The sequence below is a fragment of the Halichoerus grypus genome, chromosome 5 (genome assembly GCF_964656455.1).
Source record: "Halichoerus grypus chromosome 5, mHalGry1.hap1.1, whole genome shotgun sequence".
Lineage (NCBI taxonomy): Eukaryota > Metazoa > Chordata > Mammalia > Carnivora > Phocidae > Halichoerus > Halichoerus grypus.
The window spans coordinates 57189929-57211223 of record NC_135716.1 but is presented as its reverse complement, the minus strand read 5'-3'; the positions used below and the strand labels follow the sequence as shown (position 1 = coordinate 57211223).

Genomic DNA, 21295 nt, shown 5'->3' with positions numbered 1-21295 from the left:
GAGGGAAAGCCAGTTTTCTGAACCCTGTGCAGAAGAGTTATAAATAACTGTTTGAAAAGTACAAAGCAACAGTCTTTTTGTGCTTAAACTGCTATGAAGTTGCAAAATTACACCTTCTATGGAAGTCGTATGTGCACCAAAACTTTTCACCTTCTGTGCCCTTCTGATAGGTGATGCTTTCCTTTTCTTTATTGTGAGAGGAAGCAAGGTCTCAAGTGCACTTGAGGCTTAAATGTCAGTTTTTAGGTTTGATAAAGTGTAACTGCATTGTGGAAAGAGACAGGTAGCAGCTTGGGATGATTTGGGAGTTACTATCAAAATGTTTTACTTCATTTGATTATATGCTATACACTGTAGCATTTAGAAATAAAGAATTAAAATCATGGCTCACTACAGAAGGGAAGCAAAGGTAAATGAATTAAATTAATTAATTAAAAAAAAAACCTATCTGTAGAAGCAGTACCACATTCAGTAGGGTGAGCCTTCCTGAATTTAAAGATAGTTATTTTCTTACTCCAGATTATAACATGGACTACAGGGAAACTGGTACTCATTTCACTATCAATTCTAGGGCTGGGTTTTGAATTCCTGTTAATATAGCACTGATGAATTAATTTAGGGCACCCTTTATATATCAACTCCAAAAATATATACATCATCATAAAAGAAAAAAAAAGTGCTCTCGTCCCCTTGGGAAGCGAATGCCACATATTTTACAGATGAAGTGAGACTGAACTGTCAGACAATCCCAAGTGACAGATCATTACATCATTCTATGAAACCCCTTGTCCATCTGGTCATCATAAAGTTTTAATGGAGCCAAAAAGAACAACTTCTCAATTCTAGACACTGGGTCCTGGAAACAGAAGTGATCTGGAGAAAATAAAAGAAAAAGCCTTTCCTTCCCCATCCCGTCCCCCAGTACCTCTTCTGCATCTCCAAGATGTGATGTGTTAACCCATCCCTACTCCCTCTGCATGCTCTCTGGGGCGCCTCCTTTTCTGTAAGGGTTGTTAAAGTCATTGTAGCATCTCGTCAGGAAGCAACTAGGAAGAAGACCTCTGGAAGCAGAGGAGCTGTGAGGGGCGGGAGGAGTTGGGGCCCTCCTTACACACGCCTCCCCCAGGGTCCTGACCGGCACGCCGGGCCTCTGAAGCCCAAATCACGCCCACAAAGGCCAAGCGTCCAGGCTTCGCGGGGCCGGGGGAGAAGCAGAGCGGCTGCTCCCTGCTCCGCAGCAGGCAGCGGGCCAGGCTGGGTAGAGGTGGGGGTGGGCGAGGAGGGGCGCTCACGTCACGTGCGCGCGCAGGGACCGCAATAAATGCCCGGGAGCTCGCGGGAGCGGCGGAAGCGCTCGGCGCCTGCTCTGCGCACCGCGGCTGCACCGAGCGGGAGCGCGAGGTCGCCGGCGGCCTTCGCTTCCCAGCCCCGCTCCTGTCCCCGCCCCTTGCTCCTGCGGAGAGCGCTTGCAGGAGCTCGGGCACCCACCCTGGCTAGCTAGCCGGGCCGCTCCCTTTCAGCCCGAATTTCAGGCTCTAACTTCGGAGCGCTTCGCCTGCTGCAGGACCTAACGAGCCGCGAAGGCCCAGGCTCGCGTCCACCCTCAGTCAGCGCCCTCGTCGCCCCAGGACGCGCCGCGTCCCGGTCTTTCCCGACCCGACTGTGTGTGTGCAGTCGCGTGCGGAGGCTGGGGCGGCTGCGGGAGGCCGGCCGTGGTGTTCTGCTCCGCTCTCGTAGGGAACTTCACGCTGGAGAGGTAAGGGCATTTCTAAAACTCATCGCCGAGTCGTCAGGCTCCCACCTTTTCCCATCTACTTTTTTCTTTTCCCAAAACCCCACTTAAAAAAAAAAAAAAGCCAACTTGTAGAGAATGGGCGGACACGGAGGGTGAGTGCGCTGCTTGGAAAGCTGCAGCGATGGAGATCTGCGGATGCTTGTGCTTTCAAGTGACTGTGGGTTTCACCTCCTCCTCCTCCTCCTGTCGCGCGCTTTCCGTTTGGGTTATGAAGAGTGTGCGCCTGCGGCGTGTGGGAGGAAAAGCTGAAGTTAGTGGTGAACTGTTAGCTCTATCGGGTGCGGGCCACAGGCTGGGCTCACACTTCCCAGGAAATAATGATTGAATTCTTCTTGCCCTGCGCCTGGTTAAGAGGAGACTTCCTCCCAGACCATTCTTTGGCATTAGTTCCGTGGGCCCTCTAGATGTACCCATGGATACATGAATGAATGACATTTTGTACTTTAAAACATGCACCTCAATTTCAGCATGTTGTGGACATTCTGACTGTCTGCGAACTGGATATAGGACACTGGTATAAAATAATACCTTAGTACAGAGAAACATGGACCTCTAGATTGGTAGAAAACCCTGTAGGTAGATAATACCCTTTGCAGGCTGTATGTAATATATAGCCATCTAAAGCCTTTCAATTCAGAAATTGATTTCAGACTTGGACTCTTCGGGGCTACTTTTGCCATTTATTTTGGCCTCATGCATGTTATCTTGGTACATATAGTTGCTTATTTTGTGAAAATAACGCAATGTGAAAAGTCCTCTGGAGGAAAAATGGATTGGAGATAGGTATTTCAAAAAGTGCATGTTCATTTGTTGGCATTATAGAAACAAATCAAACTGTCACACTTCCTTTGTAACTGTTATTTTACTTTTGTTATTAGAAAATTAGTATCTGCCTCGATTTTCGCCTTAATCACACTGCATGTCGTGATAGCCAAAAGGAGTGGAAGAGCCTGTCTTGGAGATTTTCCCGGGGAAATCCTGAGATCATTCATTATGAAGTGTACGGCGCAGGAGTGGCTCAGAGTAACCACAGTGCTATTCATGGCTAGAGCAATTCCAGCCATGGTAGTTCCTAATGCTACTTTATTGGAGAAACTTTTGGAAAAGTACATGGATGAGGATGGTGAGTGGTGGATGGCCAAGCAAAGAGGGAAAAGGGCCATCACAGACAATGACATGCAGAGTATCTTGGACCTTCATAACAAATTACGAAGTCAGGTGTATCCAACAGCATCTAATATGCAGTATATGGTAAGGAAATTTTTCGAATGGTATGTACAAAAAATGTTTATTAATGCTTTCAGTCTTCCTGGTTAAATTCCCTCATGCTATTATTTAATCTTGTCCTGTATGAAATTTTTAAAAAAAGAGATTTTCTTGGGGAGTATCTTCCTCTGCATATTTTTTTATCAGTGTTCCCTTTATTCTAAGAGCTCTTTGAATTTCAGAGTAGAATTAAATATCTTCAGATGCAATGTTCCTACTAAAAGTCCTAAATTCTACTCTTACCAGGAAGATTCCTATACTGAAAATGCTGAACAGCTGACACATTTGCTTTTAAGTGACTTAGTAGAACAATTGCTTCCTAATTCCTAACTGATGGAACTTACGAATGGTGGATCTGAAAAAATCAGGGACCAATAATTTAAAGCAGTTTTCTGGATTGTTGATAACTTTCCAGTGGGTCCTTGCTTCTTACCAATATGTAAATGACCCACTGTAAAGGGTATGTTTCTGTGGTTGCTTTATGTTAAGCAGTGCTTTGGCAATGACTTTTTTTTCTTGTGGGTTTATTTGTGCACTTTGACATGTGAAAACAAGCCTGGACAAAGATTAAAATAAATATGTGACTTATCCATAATAACCTCATATTTATTTTTAGAATAAAGTAACAAATTTGGGAAACAAACTTACATTATTATTATTATTTTTATTTATTATTATTTTTAGAGAGGTAGGGAGAGGGAGCAAGAGAATCTTAAGCAGGCTCCCTGCCCAAAGTGGAGTCGGACGCGGGGCTCGATCTCATGACCCTGAGATTATGACCTTAGCCGAAATCAAGAGTCAGACACTTAATCAACTGAGCCACCCAGCCATCCCACAAACTTATTCTTTAAAGGCTATTAGGATGTTACTCATTAATGTATTACTCTATACCTTAAATATGGAGAAAAATTTTCAAATATCTATTACACTAAAATTAGGAATGTACTAGCAAAAACTGATAAGTAATCATTGGTGATAGCAACGTTTATACAGTGAACCTTGGGAATCGCATTTCTCCTTTGGATACGTTGTAGGGTATAGTTAATTTTAATGCATTCTAGTTTTCTTCTTTCTGTATTCACATTAGTGCTGATGGATATTCTCTAGGCAACTTTTATGATATATGGAAGTTCTAAGTTCACATTACCCATTACAAAGTATAGCTTATTATTTTAGCTTTCACTAGAAAAATTTACCCTGAAGAAAGTAGGTAGCACTCAAGAGAACTCATCAGAGGTTAAGAATTAGGGCCTGGCAATCAGGCGGTCTGGGTTTAAATTCTGGCACTGATACCCATTAGCTGTGTGACTTAGGGCAACTTAATTTCTATTTCCGTTCCCTCATGTCTAGCATGTGTACTCACCTCAGAGGGTTGTTGTGGGGATTGAATGAGATGACCTATGTAAAGTTTAGCTCATTATCAGGCATATTGTAAGGTCTTAGTAAATGTGACTATGACCGATAGTTAATTTTACGTCTTCCCATAGTGTTTAAATAAAATACCTAAGGAAATTGTTAGCTCTTTTAAAAATTCTTTGCAGGCTGTGACATCTGTAATGTCTCACATTTCGGTTTTTTTTGTATTTTAAAGCATTTGTCCAAAGTAAAAAATTCTATGACTTCTTCATTTGTGAGCTTTCAAACAGCATGAGCTAATTACGGAGCCTTTCCAAGTAGGCCACCTTATGCTTATTCCATGTGGATAGGTATTCCATTGCTTTATTTAAAATAAGGAAGAACTTGGGAGTTTGAACCCACAAAAAGAAACCTGAGAATATTTGTGTGTTTTTTAAGTAATATGGAAATAATGAAAGAACAGTTCTGTGATTCGTTTTCATGTCTTACTTCCAAAGAAAATAACTGCCTATTGTATGATGTCTAGTCTGGGGTGTTTATAGGAGTTTCTTTTTAGTTTCACTGGTTTCATTCTATCCTTGAAATGTAGATTTAGAAACCAGCCAGGGTTTATGTTGTGTTGCCCTTAGATACTATTAGCACTGGAACTGTGTCTTGGCCATTAGCTGGGCTGCAAAGGACTTCATTGCCCAACTGTACTGGAACACGTTTTCTAGAATACACATTTAAGGGGAAGGTCTAAAAGAACAATACTATATTATGTGAAATATTGTTGACTTATGTATTACATAGCAGTAGAAGTATGGATGTTGATCAACCTTGTGAAAATGTTACTTATTCAAATAGTTATTTAAAAGTGTATTTATTCTGGGGCACCTGGGTGGCTCAGATGGTTAAGCATCTGCCTTCGGCTCAGGTCATGATCCCAGGGTCCTGGGATCGAGCCCCGCATCAGGCTCCCTGCTCAGCGGGGAGCTTGCTTCTCCCCCTCCCTCTGCTTCTCCCCCTGCTCATGTTCTCTCTCTCTCTCTCTCTCTGTATCTCTGTGTCTCAAATGAATAAATAAAAAAAAATCTTTAAAAAAAATAAAAGTGTATTTATTCTGAGACAGCAAAGTTAAAATTTGGCTTAAAGAGCTATTTCCTGTAAAATCTGCAATACCCTAGAAGTGCCACCACTTTGTCTACTTGTACACTGCATGTCACTAGCCAGTTACCTTATTTACGCTTGGTGCTCATGTTAGTGTACTCTTTGTACTTGAACCAATGGCAGCCAACCACATCCACATTTGTTAACATCACATCCCTACCCCTACTCTTATCATCATTTAACTAATAGGGTTAAAAATTGACTCTGGAACACCACATCTTCCCTTGAAGAGCTTATAGGTTGATTGAGAAGAAAGAATAGACACATTTGAAAATGTTCAAGTAAACAAGGGCATAAAATTCTCTGCTAAAGTGTGTGAATAATACCAAGGGAGCACAGAATAATGGAATATTCCTAATGGTGAGAGTTAATCAGTGGGGAGGATGGGGTTTATGTTATTCCTGGAAGGTGGTCAGGACCCTGAATTGTGGCAAAGAGTGGAGGGCGTATCTCAACTAGAGGAAGAGAAACAGGCAAGTGCTGCTTCCAGGGAAACTTCTAGAAGAAGAGCAGGTTGAGGAAAGCACAGACCTGGGGCAGAATCAGGAAGGGGAGAAATGAATTATTGATTATTGAAACCAGTGATGCTTGGAAAGGCTCCCTAATTGGCTTTCTTTTTGAAAGCTCATAAATGAAGAAGTCCTACAAATTTTTACTTTAGACAAGCCTTTAAAAAGAAAGATTACCCATATTTAATTTTGGGTAAGTTGAGAAACTAGAGCTCTTAGGTCACCAAGGGAAACTGTTGCTGAAAGAGGCAATGGATTTTTAAAGGAAAAACTAGCTTTGGCCCTCGATAGCAGCAGGTTCACCTTTGCCTCTGCTGCTTGCTGGTATGTGAACTCTGTCAGTCAGCAACCATTCTGGGCACTGCTTTTCTCAATGGTAAAATTGGTGTAAAGAATAAAACTACAAGCTGAAAGGAGATAAGACATTTGACTGTTGCACATACTTTCTTTTTTTCAGGTCTTTCCTTTCCATGGGTTTTCTTTCACCTTATCATTTGGTTGTTTTATTTTTCTGGTTATTTCATCAACGTGTTCTTGTTTCTAGCTCGTCTTGTAAAACTTTGTTTCCTAGGTTTTTCCTTTTGGCCTTCTCCTTTCCTACAGGATGTTATGTACTCCTTTGACTTTAAATACCATCCGTATATTGATGGTGTATAGTCCATAGCTAATCTATATCTCTATGTAACAATCTTCTCTTTGAGCTTCATTTTCATATTTCTTACTGGAAATATGGGTCATCTCCTTGTGGTATTACTCCACAGTTACTTCAAACTTAAGATGTCTGAAAAGAAAATGAACTGCCTTACCTTTTTCCCTCTACCCTTGCCCGTGATCCTACTTCTTTTCCTGGATTCTTAGTAGATCTCATCAACATCTGCTCAGTTTTCTGTAAGCAAAGCAAAACAAAACAAAACACCCCACAAAACAGAAAATTGGTCCCATCCCCCCAACTCTTGCCGTGCTCTCATTCTTTCTTCCCACTTTCATATAACATATGCACGCAAACATAAATACACAGTTACTTGCCAAATTCTGTAGCTCCTGTCTCAGAAATGTCTTTTGAATTCATCTCTTCCATTTCATCCTAACCTTTGCTCATTATCTCACCTCAAGATTGGTACTACAGCTTCTCACCCAACAGACTATACCAGTCTGTTCCTACTTTATTTTTACTTTAGTCCACCTTCCTCATTGTTACTAAATCTGTCTTTTTCCTCAAACAAATCTGTGGTTGTTACTCAGCTGTGCAAAACTTCTGTTAACTTCTGGAAGCTCACAAGTTGAAGCCCACCTTGATTAATGTATAAAAGGAGGCACATCATGTCAATTCTGCCCATGGCCCTCAACTCCCTTGTGTATATCCGGATCTGTGTTCACACTGAACTATTTTCACTGTTCTTCTTTTTTTTTTTTTTTTAAAGATTTTATTTATTTATTTATTTGACAGAGAGCGGGAGAGAGACAGCGAGAGAGGGAACACAAGCAGGGGGAGTGGGAGAGAGAGAAGCAGGCTTCCCGCCGAGCAGGGAGCCTGATGCGGGCCCGATCCCAGGACCCCGGGATCATGACCTGAGCCGAAGGCAGACGCCTAACGACTGAGCCACCCAGGCGCCCCTATTTTCACTGTTCTTAAAGATGGTTGTGCTTCCTCATGTCTCTTTGCCTCTTTGCTCATCAGTTTCTTCTGTGCCCAGAATATCTGTGCTTCCTGTCCCTTCCTCATAATCTCTTACTCAAGACTAAGCTCAAATGTTGTCTTTCTGCAGAGCTTCCTCTGGTGTACCCATTCCTCTGCTCTAAGGAAGGAGCACCGCTTCTGTGCTCCTCAAGTATTTTATTCAAACTTATTGAAAGTATAACCGTTTTGTTGCAATTAAATAGTTACATGTCTCTTTTCCTTTCCAAGATTTTAAATTTCTAGATAGGTAAGCATCCTACCTTATTGTTTACAACTCTGTGCCTGATGCCTAGAAGTGCTTAGTAAATATTTTTTTTGATTGAATATTGTTGATGGTTCAACAAATGTGTTGGATGAAGGGATGGGTGGAAAAATAAAGATTATATATGAGATAAACGTGAGGACAGGTAAGAAAGAGGAATTAAAATAATAAAATTTCTGGAAGGTAGGATATCAGCAACACTGGAGATATTGACATAGAAACTGGAAATGCTAGAGATGAAGGAATGAATGTTTCAAATAATTCAATATTTAAAATATTGATAGTACATTAAAAATTATCCTGTAATATGGAGCTACTGAGATAATTATAAATATATTCAAATATTCTGGAATTCAAATACTAAAATGAGTTAATGGGTATTTACCTCTTGCTACAAATTTTTAACATAGAGCCCCTAAAACACTATAGACTGAAATCCCAAGTAGTTCACTGTGATGCAAAGTGTACGTAAGTCTAGAATGTGCTTTAGCAGCCAGAACAATTTACCTGAAAAAGGACACATGGGCCAATTATATAAGCCATTTTCCGCTATTGTAACTATTTCCATGTCTTTTAGGGAACTGTTGACAGACACTCTGCTGGGAGGTTTGGTGGCTGTGCCGGCTTGTTCTCACCTGACATATGGGCGAGACTGTGGGCAGAACCTTGGCATAGCACTTTCCCGAATGTAGAACAAAATACATCTGAATACCTCTCCTTTTGCTAGGCAACCGGAGGCTCTGAGGCAAACAACCAGTGGTACTTTTGGTCCATGGTGCATGTTGCAATAACTTGGTTCCTGTTTGTCACTTAGATTTTTTCTGAGGCCATGTTTAACATGGGAAGTTAAGTTGTTAGTGGTCTTGTTTTTTCCTGTACTTTAGTATAGCAGATAATCATAGAAACTGGACATGAGACAACCTAGTTTGCTAAACAGGGTGAAGCTAGTCTGGTTTCTGCCCTATTTCTGTCTGTAGCCTGAATCCAAACCTGAAAGAGTGATCTTTGTCTTGTGAGTTGCTCTGTTTATTCTCATAAATCTATATTTTCTGGCATTATTTGCCACCTGTTACATATATCCAGAATAAATACAGGTAATGAAATGATGGCCTCATAACTCACTTACCCAAAGTTCCATGTTTGCATATTTTTTATCTTGCTAAAAGTGGCAGAAAGGAAAGAGAAGACAAGTAGTTTTAGGAGGAGAATGGAGCACTCAAAGCCAGAAAATGCCACAAAATTTTGAAATTGTTGTTGTTATTTATTCCTTCATTCAGCAGATACCAGAGGTTTACTCTATGGCAGGCACCACTAGGACCCAGAAGTAAACACAACAAACATTCTTCCTTGCCTGGAATAGGTGTGAAGACCCTGAATCACCATACTCGACAGATTGCCCATGTGGCTGACACAGAGTGAGGGTGGGAAGTAATGTAGGAAATGAGATCAGAAATTTAACTGAGAAGGACAGATTTAGATCATTGTAGAAACTCACTTTCAGTCTGAGCAGTAAGAAACCATTTGAACTGTTTAAACAGAGGAATAGTATGATCTTGAACTTACACAGAATCATCTGGCTTTGTTGAGAACAGAAATTAGGTGGTGCAAGGTGGGGCAAAAGTGTGAGCAGGGAGGCAAAGCTATTGCGATAATCCATCTAATACTGATAACTGGTAGCCACGAAGGTGGTGAGAAGTGGCAAGAGTGTGAATACACACTAAAACCCCTTTGTAATCATAACATCAATCTTGAAAAGTTCAAGGAAGCCTTGTTGCAAGATTACTGAAATTGCCTTGGTGAGCTAGGCAGCCAGTAGGCTGGGAGTTTCTGCATCTAATGCAAGATCTAAATCCAGTCAATTCCTGGCTGCAGTTTTTTGAAAATGGATGGTGTTTCTATTCTAGTTTAAAGATCAATGGGGAAGATTCTGTATCTTTCAACTTGTAGTGGCTTCCTAATGGTTACAGAGATCCCAGAAGTCACCCAGTTACTTGATACCCATTTTGCCAACAAATTCCAAGAGATTAGAGGAGGTGAAACCAACCTCTGCCTTCTCACTTCCCAGGATAAGGATGCCTGCTGTTTTCCCACATAGTTTTCTCTCCTCTCTTCTCCCAAAAAGCCAGTCTACTCTTTCACTCCCTCTATTAACAATGGAAGATGAGACCTTTAGCATGAGAAGCAGAACAGGACAGTGGCCTCGTTCTTGTCCAGTAATCACCAGTTTCTTTATAATGGGGTATATCATTAGGATTTTATTTCATTTTGGAGTTAACAGATTTTGGATGTGGTGTATGGCTGTATAGTTTTTGCCTGAGGAACTAGAAGTATTGGAGTTACCATATTTTTAAGACAGGGAAGAATGTAGATAGATCAACTTTTGGTAGAGAAAGCTTGGGCTCAATTTTGGACATATTAAACTTAAGATTTAGCTTAAATATCCAAGTGAATTTGTCATGTATGCAATTAGACAAATGTGGTATAGTCTAATATGGAACATAAAATTAGCATTTATCAGCATTTAGATAGTATTTAAAGCCATGAAGAGAGAGGAGATCATCAAGGAAGTGAGTATAGATAGAGATGTTTGAGAAGTGAGCCCTTGACACACTTTATGGTGTAGAGTTAGAGAGGTGGGAGAAACAGCAAAGGGAATTGAAAATTAGGAAAAAAAAAAACAATAACAACAACAAAAACACCTGGGAGCATGATGTCCTAGAAGCTAAATGAAGAAAGGCAGAAATGATGATCAGCTCTGTTAGATGACGCTTATAAAAATTAAGTAAAATGAGGAGCCTTGAATTTAACAATATGGAGGCGACATTGAAAGTCTGATAAAACAGTTTGGGTAAAGTCATAGTGGTCCAAGGGTAGCTGGGCAGAATGGGATGAAAAAAATGAGCACGCACGTTCATTCACTCATTCATCAAACACGTGTGTTTCATTTTCTATGGGCCAGGTGGTATCTGCAGTCTTAACTGTTTTCTAACCAAAAATTTTTAACTTAGTTTTAGAAGATGCAACTCAATAAACATGTCCCACACTTAAAATGATGGTCAATAGGAAAATGCAATTTCTTTGAGTATTTTTTTTTACCTTTACTAAATGCCTTCATTAAAAACAAAATAATCATTTATAATAATTTATAATCATAATTGAGTGACATTGAGTTCAAGAACATTCTTTGCTATCATTCAGCTGTGTCCTCTTACACAGTCCTTTTAGGAATTTATACAACCAAATAATTATACATGATTTAAAATTTAAATTCTCATTTTTTTTTTTAAAGATTTTATTTATTTATTTGACAGAGAGAGACACGGCAAGAGAGGGAACACAAGAGAGAGGGAACACAAGCAGGGAGAATGGGGGAGGTAGAAGCAGGCTTCCCACAGAGCAGGGAGCCCGAAACGGGGCCGATCCCAGAATCCTGGGATCATGACCTGAGCCAAAAGCAGACGCTTAATGACTGACCCACCCAGGTGCCCCTAAATTCTCATATTTTTAATGATTTTTACTAATTCAATTAAAGCCAGATATTTATAAAACTGACATATATGTCATATATTATTATGTACAATACATACATATAATATCTAGTTAATTGGAAGAAAATGTACAAATTCAAGTGGTAATGAATTGTCTGGTTCAGGTATTACAGTATGTCTAAGTAACCCTTTCCTTCTTTTCCTATGTATCTGTTGCCTTCAAAATTTTAAGAAGTTACAGGAAAGCTTTTATAATTGATTAAACCAATTTGTTATTGATAACCTTGTGTTTGAGAAAGCATTTAATTCAACAAATACTGATTGAGCATTTTTGTGTCAGGCACTGTTCTTGATGCTGGAGGATACATAAAGTTCAATAAGTTAATGAAAATAAGGAGAATGAGATGATTGAGAAGGATAGAGATGGAGCTAATCCTGTTGGATAGTTGGGGAAGACTTCTCTGAGTTGGTGTCTCTTGAGCTGAGAGCTAAGTTACAAGAAGGAGTCAGCTAAACAAAAATACAGAGATCTGGGCAGAAGGCATACTGGATACAAAGTCTCTAAGTCAGAAGTGAAGTGGGGTTTTCAGGGGTCATAAAGAAGGCTAGTGTGACTGAACTTTATTCAGTAATGAGGGAAGTGTTAGAAAATGAGGTAGACTTATAAGCATGGGCCAGAAGCCCTTTTGGGTTATAGGTGAGGAGAAATTTGGATTTTATGCTGAGTGAAATGGAAATCCATTGGAAAATTTCTTGCAAGGGATTGACCTGGTCAATTTCCATTTCAGAAATTATTCTGACTACATTATGGAGAGTGGTCTGAAGGATAGCTAAGGCTGAAAGCAGAGAGGCAGTTAGGAAGCCATTGCTATATTCTGGGTGTGAGAGAATGGTGACTGGGACCAGGGTGATCGTGGTAAAGATGGGGAGAGGTGGGTTGTTTCAAGGTATGATTTGATGGCATTTAATGTGAAGGGTGAAAGATAAGGAGAAATCTGGGATGTTCACAGATTTTACTTAAGCACATTGGTGGATAGTTGAAGCATTTTCTGAGAAGCAGACAGGAGTAGGTGAGGATGAAATCAGGAATCTTTTTGGCCAAGCTTCATTGTGATGCCAAATGTCATCTTCATTTGGGTTTTAATGGTCATTGGGGAGGTGGGACTCGAGATAAAAATGTGGAAATTACGTAGATGTTATTAGGAAACATCTTAACTGACCGAACAAAATCATCCAAGGAGAAGATTTTTATGGACAAGAGTCATAGGCCTTGGATTGAGCCCTGGGGTCCCGCAATATGTAGAGGTTGAACAGAGAGGAGCAATTAACAAAGAAAGCTGAGAAAAAGTGGTCAGCAGGATTGGAGGAAAAGACAGGGTAGACTGGTGTCCCAAGAGCAGAAGAGAGTTCAACAAGGGAGAAGTTAGTGTTTCAGTATTGTTGAGAGGCTGAGTAAAATGAAGAAGAAAAGCCAACAATGGTTTTGTTAACATGGAGGTTGTTGATGACCTTGATATGAGTAATTTCAGTGGTGGGATCTGACTGGAAGTCTTACTGAAGTGGGAAGAAGAGAATAGGAGAGGTAATAGGGAAGTTACTTCAAGTAACTCTTTAAGATGATGTTGCTGTGCAAGAGGTTAAAGAAAGGAAACTACCTATTGCTAGAGGGGAATATGGGCTTTTTTTCATTTTTTTAAAGGAGTATGTTTGTAGGTTAATGAGAATGAAGAAGTTGAGAAAGCACTTGGCAATGGGAGGGAGAAAATATAACTACAAAGTCACCTCATTTATTGTAACAGGAAAGACTGAGGCTGTAGGTTCAGAAGCAGACAGTTTGGTGTATTCGATGAGGAAGAGAGAAGAGAATTTTCATGTGGATGCTTCCAATTTTTTCCCAGTGAAATTATAAAGCAAGATCATCAGCAGAGATTGAGAAGGTGGGAATGAAGGGTATGAAGATAGGACATTACGAGGTGGTAATTTTGGACATACTGCATAAAGATCCATATGGAATCAAATGTATGGGATGTTTTGAGATGTTTTCAGCTCATTTCGTTCATAATGCTTTAAGTTTAAAAATCCAAGAGATATAGAGAAGATTTACTATATAGTATGTTAAGATGTTTCTAAAAAACAGGGAGATTTAAAGTAATGATTCCTGCTCTGACTTGCCATAGGTCACATTGCTCTTTTTCAGCCACTTTATGTGATGTCACCTGCTTGAACTTTGAAGACATTTGACTAGGCATCTTCTGGAGATGAGAAAGAGATGATTAAAGGCAAGTTAGTGGGGTTCAAGTTTTGAAATATTCAGATACTACATAATACGGATCAAGTACAGATACAGACCAAATAGTATATTTGGGGTTCAGATTGCAAACTGAATGCTAAATACAGATAGTTGTATGGGAAGTCCAAAAATTAAATTATGGGACCAATCCAAATATGTGACTTGGAATAGTGGGTAACTAAAACTTACCAAAGATAAGAACCCGGAACTATGATCTGGTGAAACTTACTTTTTTTCTTTTAAGTAGTTAACAGAATCAATAAGGTGTGGTTAAGTCAACTACTTACATCTAGCTTATTGGAGAAATGGCAGCATATTTTCTATATTGGTAGCTGATCAACCTCAAAAGCAAAATATGAATATGGACATAATCTATTTAGTAGGCTATGCTGCTTTATATTTTAAGTTTTTAATCGAAGAACATTTTGAAATCAATCATCAGGAAATTAAGGAGAGCAAGTGTTTTCATTAGAGAAAAGCCATTAGGTATGATTTTGGGAATAGGATGCTTTAGTCCAGCATTGCTGAAACTTTAATGTGCATATGAATCCCCTGGGAATCTTGTTAAAATACAGATTTTGATTCAGTAAGTCTATGTAGACCTCACTATTCTGCAGGCTCCCAGGTGATGTGGCAGCACTATCTGGGAACCCCAGTTTGAATAGACTCTAGGCTCCCTGAAGGACATGAAACATTGACTCTGGAATTCAGATTCTTTCTTTTTCCCCTCCTCAACTATTATATTCACCTTCTTCCTTTTTATAAGATAGCAGCTGTAACTACTAATGCAGGACAACAGAAACTTTTCACTCTCTTTCAAGAAGTACTTAGAAACCAAAAAGATAAAAGCATTTGAACAGTAAAATCCCCCAATGCCTAATGTTTAAATCAGTGTAATTGGAGGAGAAATGGAAAATGAAATCTTAAAATTAGCTAATGGCACAGTTTTGTGGGATAGTGACAGGAGAGGTGTAGTCAGTGATAGGATAAACAATAAAGGGCATGTGAGTGAGGAGGGAGGAAGTGGAATTTCAAATTGGGCAAGTATGGAGGGGCAACTAGGAAAAAAAGGGTAATGAGCTATTAGATAAGACCCAGGAATGAGCACGAGAGTTCCTGTTCATAGACTTTCCCATGTATGTTGTTGTACCTCAGACAATATAAAGTAATCCCACGAAGGGGGCAATCCCATAAAGTTTCTGGGAGTAAAACATAAAACTGTATCTTATATTTCCTCAAGACATGGCAGATCCATATCTGAAATACTGAATGATTGACTGTATATGGTGAGATCAGATGTTATCCAGAGAAGGGAAACCAAAGCGCTAGAAGTATGGGTTCCCGGGAGGGCGTGGCTCTGGATTGAGATGGAATAAGAGCATCAGAACTCCTGCCTAGAAAGAGAGAGCAGAGAGGTCTGTTCACCAAGAGTTCTGTGAACACAGAAAACTAAACAAATAAAAAGCATCACTAATTTCACGTGAGCATCTATGCCATGATTCCATATACCTTGGGTTTTTTTGATGCTGTACACATCTTGCCAAGCCTGATCACCTTTGCACATGTTGGAATGCCTTATGCCCTCCCGGTTTTCTCTCTAACAAATTTCTCCTCTTCCTTAAGAATCTGCTTTTGTCTGAACCCTTCCATACAGAGTTGGGTGCACGCCCATGCACTGCCCAAGCTCCCATAGCATTTCATATCTGCCTCTGACCCTGGTATTTGCATCCTGTCTCTTTCCCTAACCTTCCATTCATTTATGGGAAGGACCTGTTCTTTAGTAATTTTTGTATTCCCCAGCTGAGTGGCTGACAGATACTCCACGCTCAATTCATGCTAGTTGGAATGGGAAAAAATGTAATGAATAAAGGAAAAACGAAAAGATGATTAGGTCTTCAACAACAGTTCTAAAATGGGTAGAATGCAAAAGGATTTGATTAATTTTGTTCTGACAAGAAAGTGCTCTTAAAAATTGCAAAAACATTCTTTTTAATGAAGTATGGTGTTTATGTTTTATTTTATAATTTTAAGTGCAGTGCATTTTGGTTAGGTAAAATCATTCTTTAATAAGTATGACAGGTGGCTAAATTGGCACTGGATTTCAGTGACTTTGAGAGTTACATTGGTTTATGGACAACTCTATCTCATGAAGGGAGGATGTCTAGACCCCTCAGCAAGTATGGAGACTCTTTCAGGAGATATAGGGATCAGAGTGCGAAGACTTTTGCCAGAGCACTGTTTTTGAGATGTAAATCACAATGTGGTAATAAGTACAAATTAATATATTTTAAAGTGCATGTAAATCTTAAAGAATTTCAGAATAGGGCACCTGGGTGGCTCAGTTGGTTAAGCGACTGCCTTCGGCTCAGGTCATGATCCTGGAGTCCCTGGATCGAGTCCCGCATCGGGCTCCCTGCTCGGCAGGGAGTCTGCTTCTCCCTCTGACCCTCCCCGCTCTCATGTGCTCTCTCTCATTCTCTCTCTCTCAAATAAATAAATAAAATCTTTAAAAAAAAATTAAAAAAAATAAAAATAAAAATAAAAAAATAAGAATTTCAGAATAAAACAGTAATCAAGTAAGCCTTCTTAGAAGAGGTACATTTTGAAATAGTATTTGGAAGAAGTTATAGTTGTTGTGTGGTGGGGATTCTGGAAGAGAGCATTTGGATGATGAGAACCTTCTTAGTAAAGAGGTTGATATGAGAATATGTGTACAGTTGATTTGAAGGCAAGTACTTAGCAGCCACGATCCTATAAACTGAGGGTTGCAGAAGGGGAGGTGGGTGGGGAGATGGGGTAATTGCATGATGGGCATTAAGGAAAGCACGTGATGTGTGATGAGCACTGGGTGTTGTACACAACTAATGAATCATTGAACACTACATCAGAAACTAATGATGTACTATACGTTGGCTAATTGAATTAAAAAAAAAAAAAAAAGAACTGATCCAAGCCTCTATATGGAGATATTTGGGGATGTATTTTTTCTACATATAATGAAAAGAACCTTGTTCAAGTGCAAATCAGACAGACTAGAGCATCATAACCCTACTCATCTTTCTATTCATATCTCAAAAAGAAAAAAATGAAAAGAAACATTTCCTTTGACAAAATTTGACAGTATTCATTTGATTTTTGTAAGTGAAAGTTATTACAATGGATTTCTAAACTTGAGGTTTGTGAAAACTTTTTAAATTATTCCTCTATGTATTTGTGTGTGTGTCATATATATATATATATATATATATATATATATATATATATATATATAATAAATGATACACACACGTATCATCTTACCTAAACTTTGGAGGTAGTTGGGAGTTTCAGTGGAAATATTATCTTAGAAATTTAATAGGAAAAATGGTCTTTAGGTTTGAAAGTTTATTGCTAATAGACTCAAAGCAAAGCTAGGAATAACTTACTCTAAACTTTGTATAATTAATATTGTGTTGAATTTGAATTGTAAGGGGATTATTTACCTTTCCATTGGGACTTTAGGTGGCAATGATTGATTATCTTGTGTTTCAATCATTCAAAATTTTGGATTTGAATTTCTTCCTTAGTCACATGAATATCAGCAGTGTTCCATTAAAAGGCTATGCAAATCACAGCAAATTAAGCAGATTCTTAAAGGAACAATGAAATAAGAAAACATTTATTAAGATCTAATAGGTATCAGGTAATATGTTAGGCAGCTTGTAATATAAATTCTATGAGATATTTTTATTCTCAAATACTATTTTTTAGCAGGAAACAATGCCTCAATAATAGAGTTCACCAGGAAAAAAAAAATGAGGGTCTATATGCAGAGTTGTGGACAGGACTAAAGTGAGCCATAAGGGATGGGGGGCACCCAGGCTTGAATGGTGATGTCACAGCCTGGTGAGGACTATTGCCTGAAAGAAGGGCTGTGTGACAGGTTACTGTCACCATCACAACGAGGCAGAAGATTCAAAGGGAATGCATAGGGCTGGTGAGGGGGTAATACAGACACCTCACACCCTCTGACTTCCTGTTTGTGTCTCCCATTAGCCAAATCCAATTGGAATCCAGGGGCCAAGAGAGCCTGAAGTAACTTGGTATGTAGGATTGAGCCTTTTGGGACATAGAGAATGGTACTTAGGGACCAAGAATGGCTTTGTGGAAACAAAGAATATTGAACACAATAGTCTTTTGCAGATTTTCAAATAAGGACTTTTGAAAACCGTATTTCTTAAAATCATCATCTTAGTCATTGTTTAATTATTGAAGAAGAAAAAGTTAAAGGCATAGTACTAAAGGACACCTAAAAACCTGATTGCTGTGGTTATTAAACTAGCTTTAAGTTTCCTAGCAGCCAAGGAAAACAGGAAACCATGTTTACATAGCTCCAATTGACTGCTGGGAAGGAAAACAGTTTATCATTCTTGAGATAGGAATTCTTAGTGAAAAGTTAACACAGAATTCTCACTATAGGAACAATGAGCAACTTACTATAGCAGTTTCATTAAAACTGTGTAAACATAATCATTTAAATATTTCTGGTTTTAGCGTTTGGTTTAAATTGAAATTAGGGTTTTAAATTATAAGTTTTGGTTTCTATGTGTCCATCAACTTTTTCTATTACTAATTTGCCTAAGAAGAAGTTTTTCATTTGTTAACCCATCTCTTTCTTTCTGAAAACTAGAAAAGCATCCCTAAGTACAATAAATAAAAGCAATTAATATTTTATTTACTTTCAGGGTACCTGGGTGGCTCAGTCAGTTAAACGTCTGCCTTCAGCTCAGGTCATGATCCCAGGGTCCTGGGATCGAGTCCCATATCGGGCTCCTTGCTCTCTCTCTCTCAAATACATAAATAAAATCTTAAAAAAATAATAAAAATATTTACTTTCAAAACCCAAGTTATATTGAAATATAAATATAAACTAATACATAAGTAGATAATATAGAGTGACTTATTATGAGAGTTTAGCTTTCCTATCATATATTCTTCTAGGCTTGACTTAATGATCAATCTTGCATCTATCTAAATTGTATGAGCTATAAATAAATTAAAACCCGGGTGTTAATTCTTATAAATTGACCCAGTGCTATAAATGGAGACTTAAAGAACTGATAGATGGTACTTTTCAAGTTACTAAAGGATTTCCTTAAATACTGAATCTCCTCAAACATCTAGAACATAGTCTTGAAGATTATTAGCTACTCCTCTCTTAAATGACAATAAAAATAATGAAGGCGTCATCACCTTGGATTAATCACAAAGTTAATACAAAGATACGACATTTACAAAAGTAATCCAAGTTTAGCTTTTTAGAGGTTTACCTTTTGTTTAGCATAGGTACATTATGACTACCCTTTCATTTGAGTTTATATCACACATGTATGTTTGAGGCAGAGAACTTAGGTCCTGTATCTTCAATCCAAATTATTGATTGTTTCCAGGCCAGCTGTGAGACAAGCGATAACTGATTAGTACATACTGGTAATGTATGTTATGCTATGTTTTATATTAGATGCCATGGAAAACACAAAAAAGTGTGAGACACAATTTTTATTTTGAATTCTAGTTTGGGAATTAAGATGCAAAACAATGGATACAGATCAAGGGGAATATATAGTAATTGGTAAATTGCATGTTTAAGAAGATTCAGAGAAGAGTATGATAGATGGAATATTGTAGTTGGAATGACTTCCAAAAGGAGAGAGATTGTGAATAGGACTTTGGTGAAAGGATGAAGTTTAAGTAACTAAGTAGGAGAGCAGAAAAAGGACAGTTCCTTTTGGGGAAAATCTCTAATGGATTCAATTGACCAAGAAACTAGACAGGTGCTAGAACCTTGCAACTCTAAGTGTGGTTTTTCAATGAATGGTCCTAGCACCAGATCTTAGAAATATTATAGTTTAGATTTGTCTCCTAACCTGCCAAATCAGAATCTGCATTTTTTTAAAAAAAGATTTTTTAAATTTATTTTAGAGTGCGCATGCACAGTGAGAGGGGGTAGGGGCAGAGGGAGAGGGAGAGAGAATCTTCAAGCAGACTCCCTGCTGAGCAAGAAGCCCTTCTCAGGGCTCGATCTCAGGACCCCAAGATCATGACCTGAGCCAGAATCAAGAGTCGGCCACTTAGCTGACTGAGCCACGTGAGTGCCCCCAGAATCTGCATTTTAAAAAAGATCTTCTGGTGATTCATAAACTCTTTAAAGTTTCAGAGAGTCAGCTGTTGAGGGTCCCTGTTGAATAGAGGTGGGATATAAGTGAGCTAGTTAAGTTATGGTCAGACTGGGGAGGGCATTGGCAGTGAGATGAGAATGAGATCAATCAGTAGACATTTCTATGTAAGGATTGAGTTGAATTAATGGCTCTGCTGTCTCACAAGGGCAATCTTCCCTGCGTCATGCATTCAGTATCTCTGTATAATATTTAAACTGTGGGTTTATTGAAATCATCTTATGTGTTTATCTGCACGTTAAATTTCCATTTCAAAAATATTTCAATTTTAAGGAAATGAAGAGGCAATTCCCTAAATTACAGGTTGCTAGGGATTTAGTTTTTTTTTTAAGGTTTTAAGGCATTGTTTTAAAGTGTTTTAAGTAAAATACTGCCACATCTGCCTCATATCTCTGTAACTTGCAGGAGACCCTCAGAAGTGCATTGCCTGGAGGTAATGCTACTTTCTCAGTACCTGGCCTCTTTGTGCAGTAACACAGGTGTTCCCTTTGAAATCTGAGCCTTGTACATTTTCCTTGGTACTACAAAGTCTTTTCGAGACAGGTGAGGCACAGTAGTTAAACACCTGAGGAAATTTCTGAGTTGTAAGGAATGTGTTACTGCAGATTTCCATAGTGCTTTCTATACCAGATGACTTTATCACAAAAAACATCATACATTCTTTCAGCATTGATCGACTTGCTTCTTTATTTCACTGATGTCAGTTTCTTCATTGTAATTCTGAATAATACCACCAACAGGGAGCAAAGAAGGTGGCTTAAAAAATTTATAATGAGGCATTATATTCGGAATTTAAATCTGAAATCTTGTGAACTGTCAAATGTGTGACTTGCTTAGAATAACATTCTTTTTGGAAGGTCAGGTTATTGCTATCGAGAGGATCATGTTGACAGCTTATCCTGTCAGATTTTTGGATTGCACTTTCTGATTCAAATAGGACACAGCAGTGATTTGGGGAGGGATTTAGTTTTGACACATGATGGATAATTTATAAACCTGTTTTTCCAGAAGTGAAGGCACAGCAAGAATTATCTTTTATAGGTGGTATTTAGAAAGATGTAACTCTTCATGTCTTTGGTTTTCTTCAACAACTATGTTCATGAGCTGGCTAAAAATCCTTGTTCCTTTTAGCTGTGCAGAAAATTTACATGTACGTTATATTTTGGAAATCCATAAAACTATATCAGTTTTACAAAAATGTGTTAGCTGGCTAAAAAATCCTGTTCCTTTTGGCAGTGCAGAAAAATTACATGTAGAAGTCTATGTCTTATTTCAAAGGTTTTACCA

General features: G+C 38.7%; 1 protein-coding gene across 1 annotated transcript in view; it reads left to right on the top strand.

Annotated features, from left to right (window-relative positions):
• The first annotated feature begins 1322 nt into the window (after positions 1-1322).
• Positions 1323-21295, top strand: part of CRISPLD1 (cysteine rich secretory protein LCCL domain containing 1) — a 44597-nt gene continuing 24624 nt past the window's right edge. Inside the window, exons 1-2 of the mRNA XM_036090908.2 lie at positions 1323-1756; positions 2674-3046. Coding sequence (XP_035946801.1) covers positions 2789-3046 — 258 coding nt within the window. The 5' untranslated portion in view covers positions 1323-1756; positions 2674-2788. The remainder of the gene's footprint in view (positions 1757-2673; positions 3047-21295) is intronic.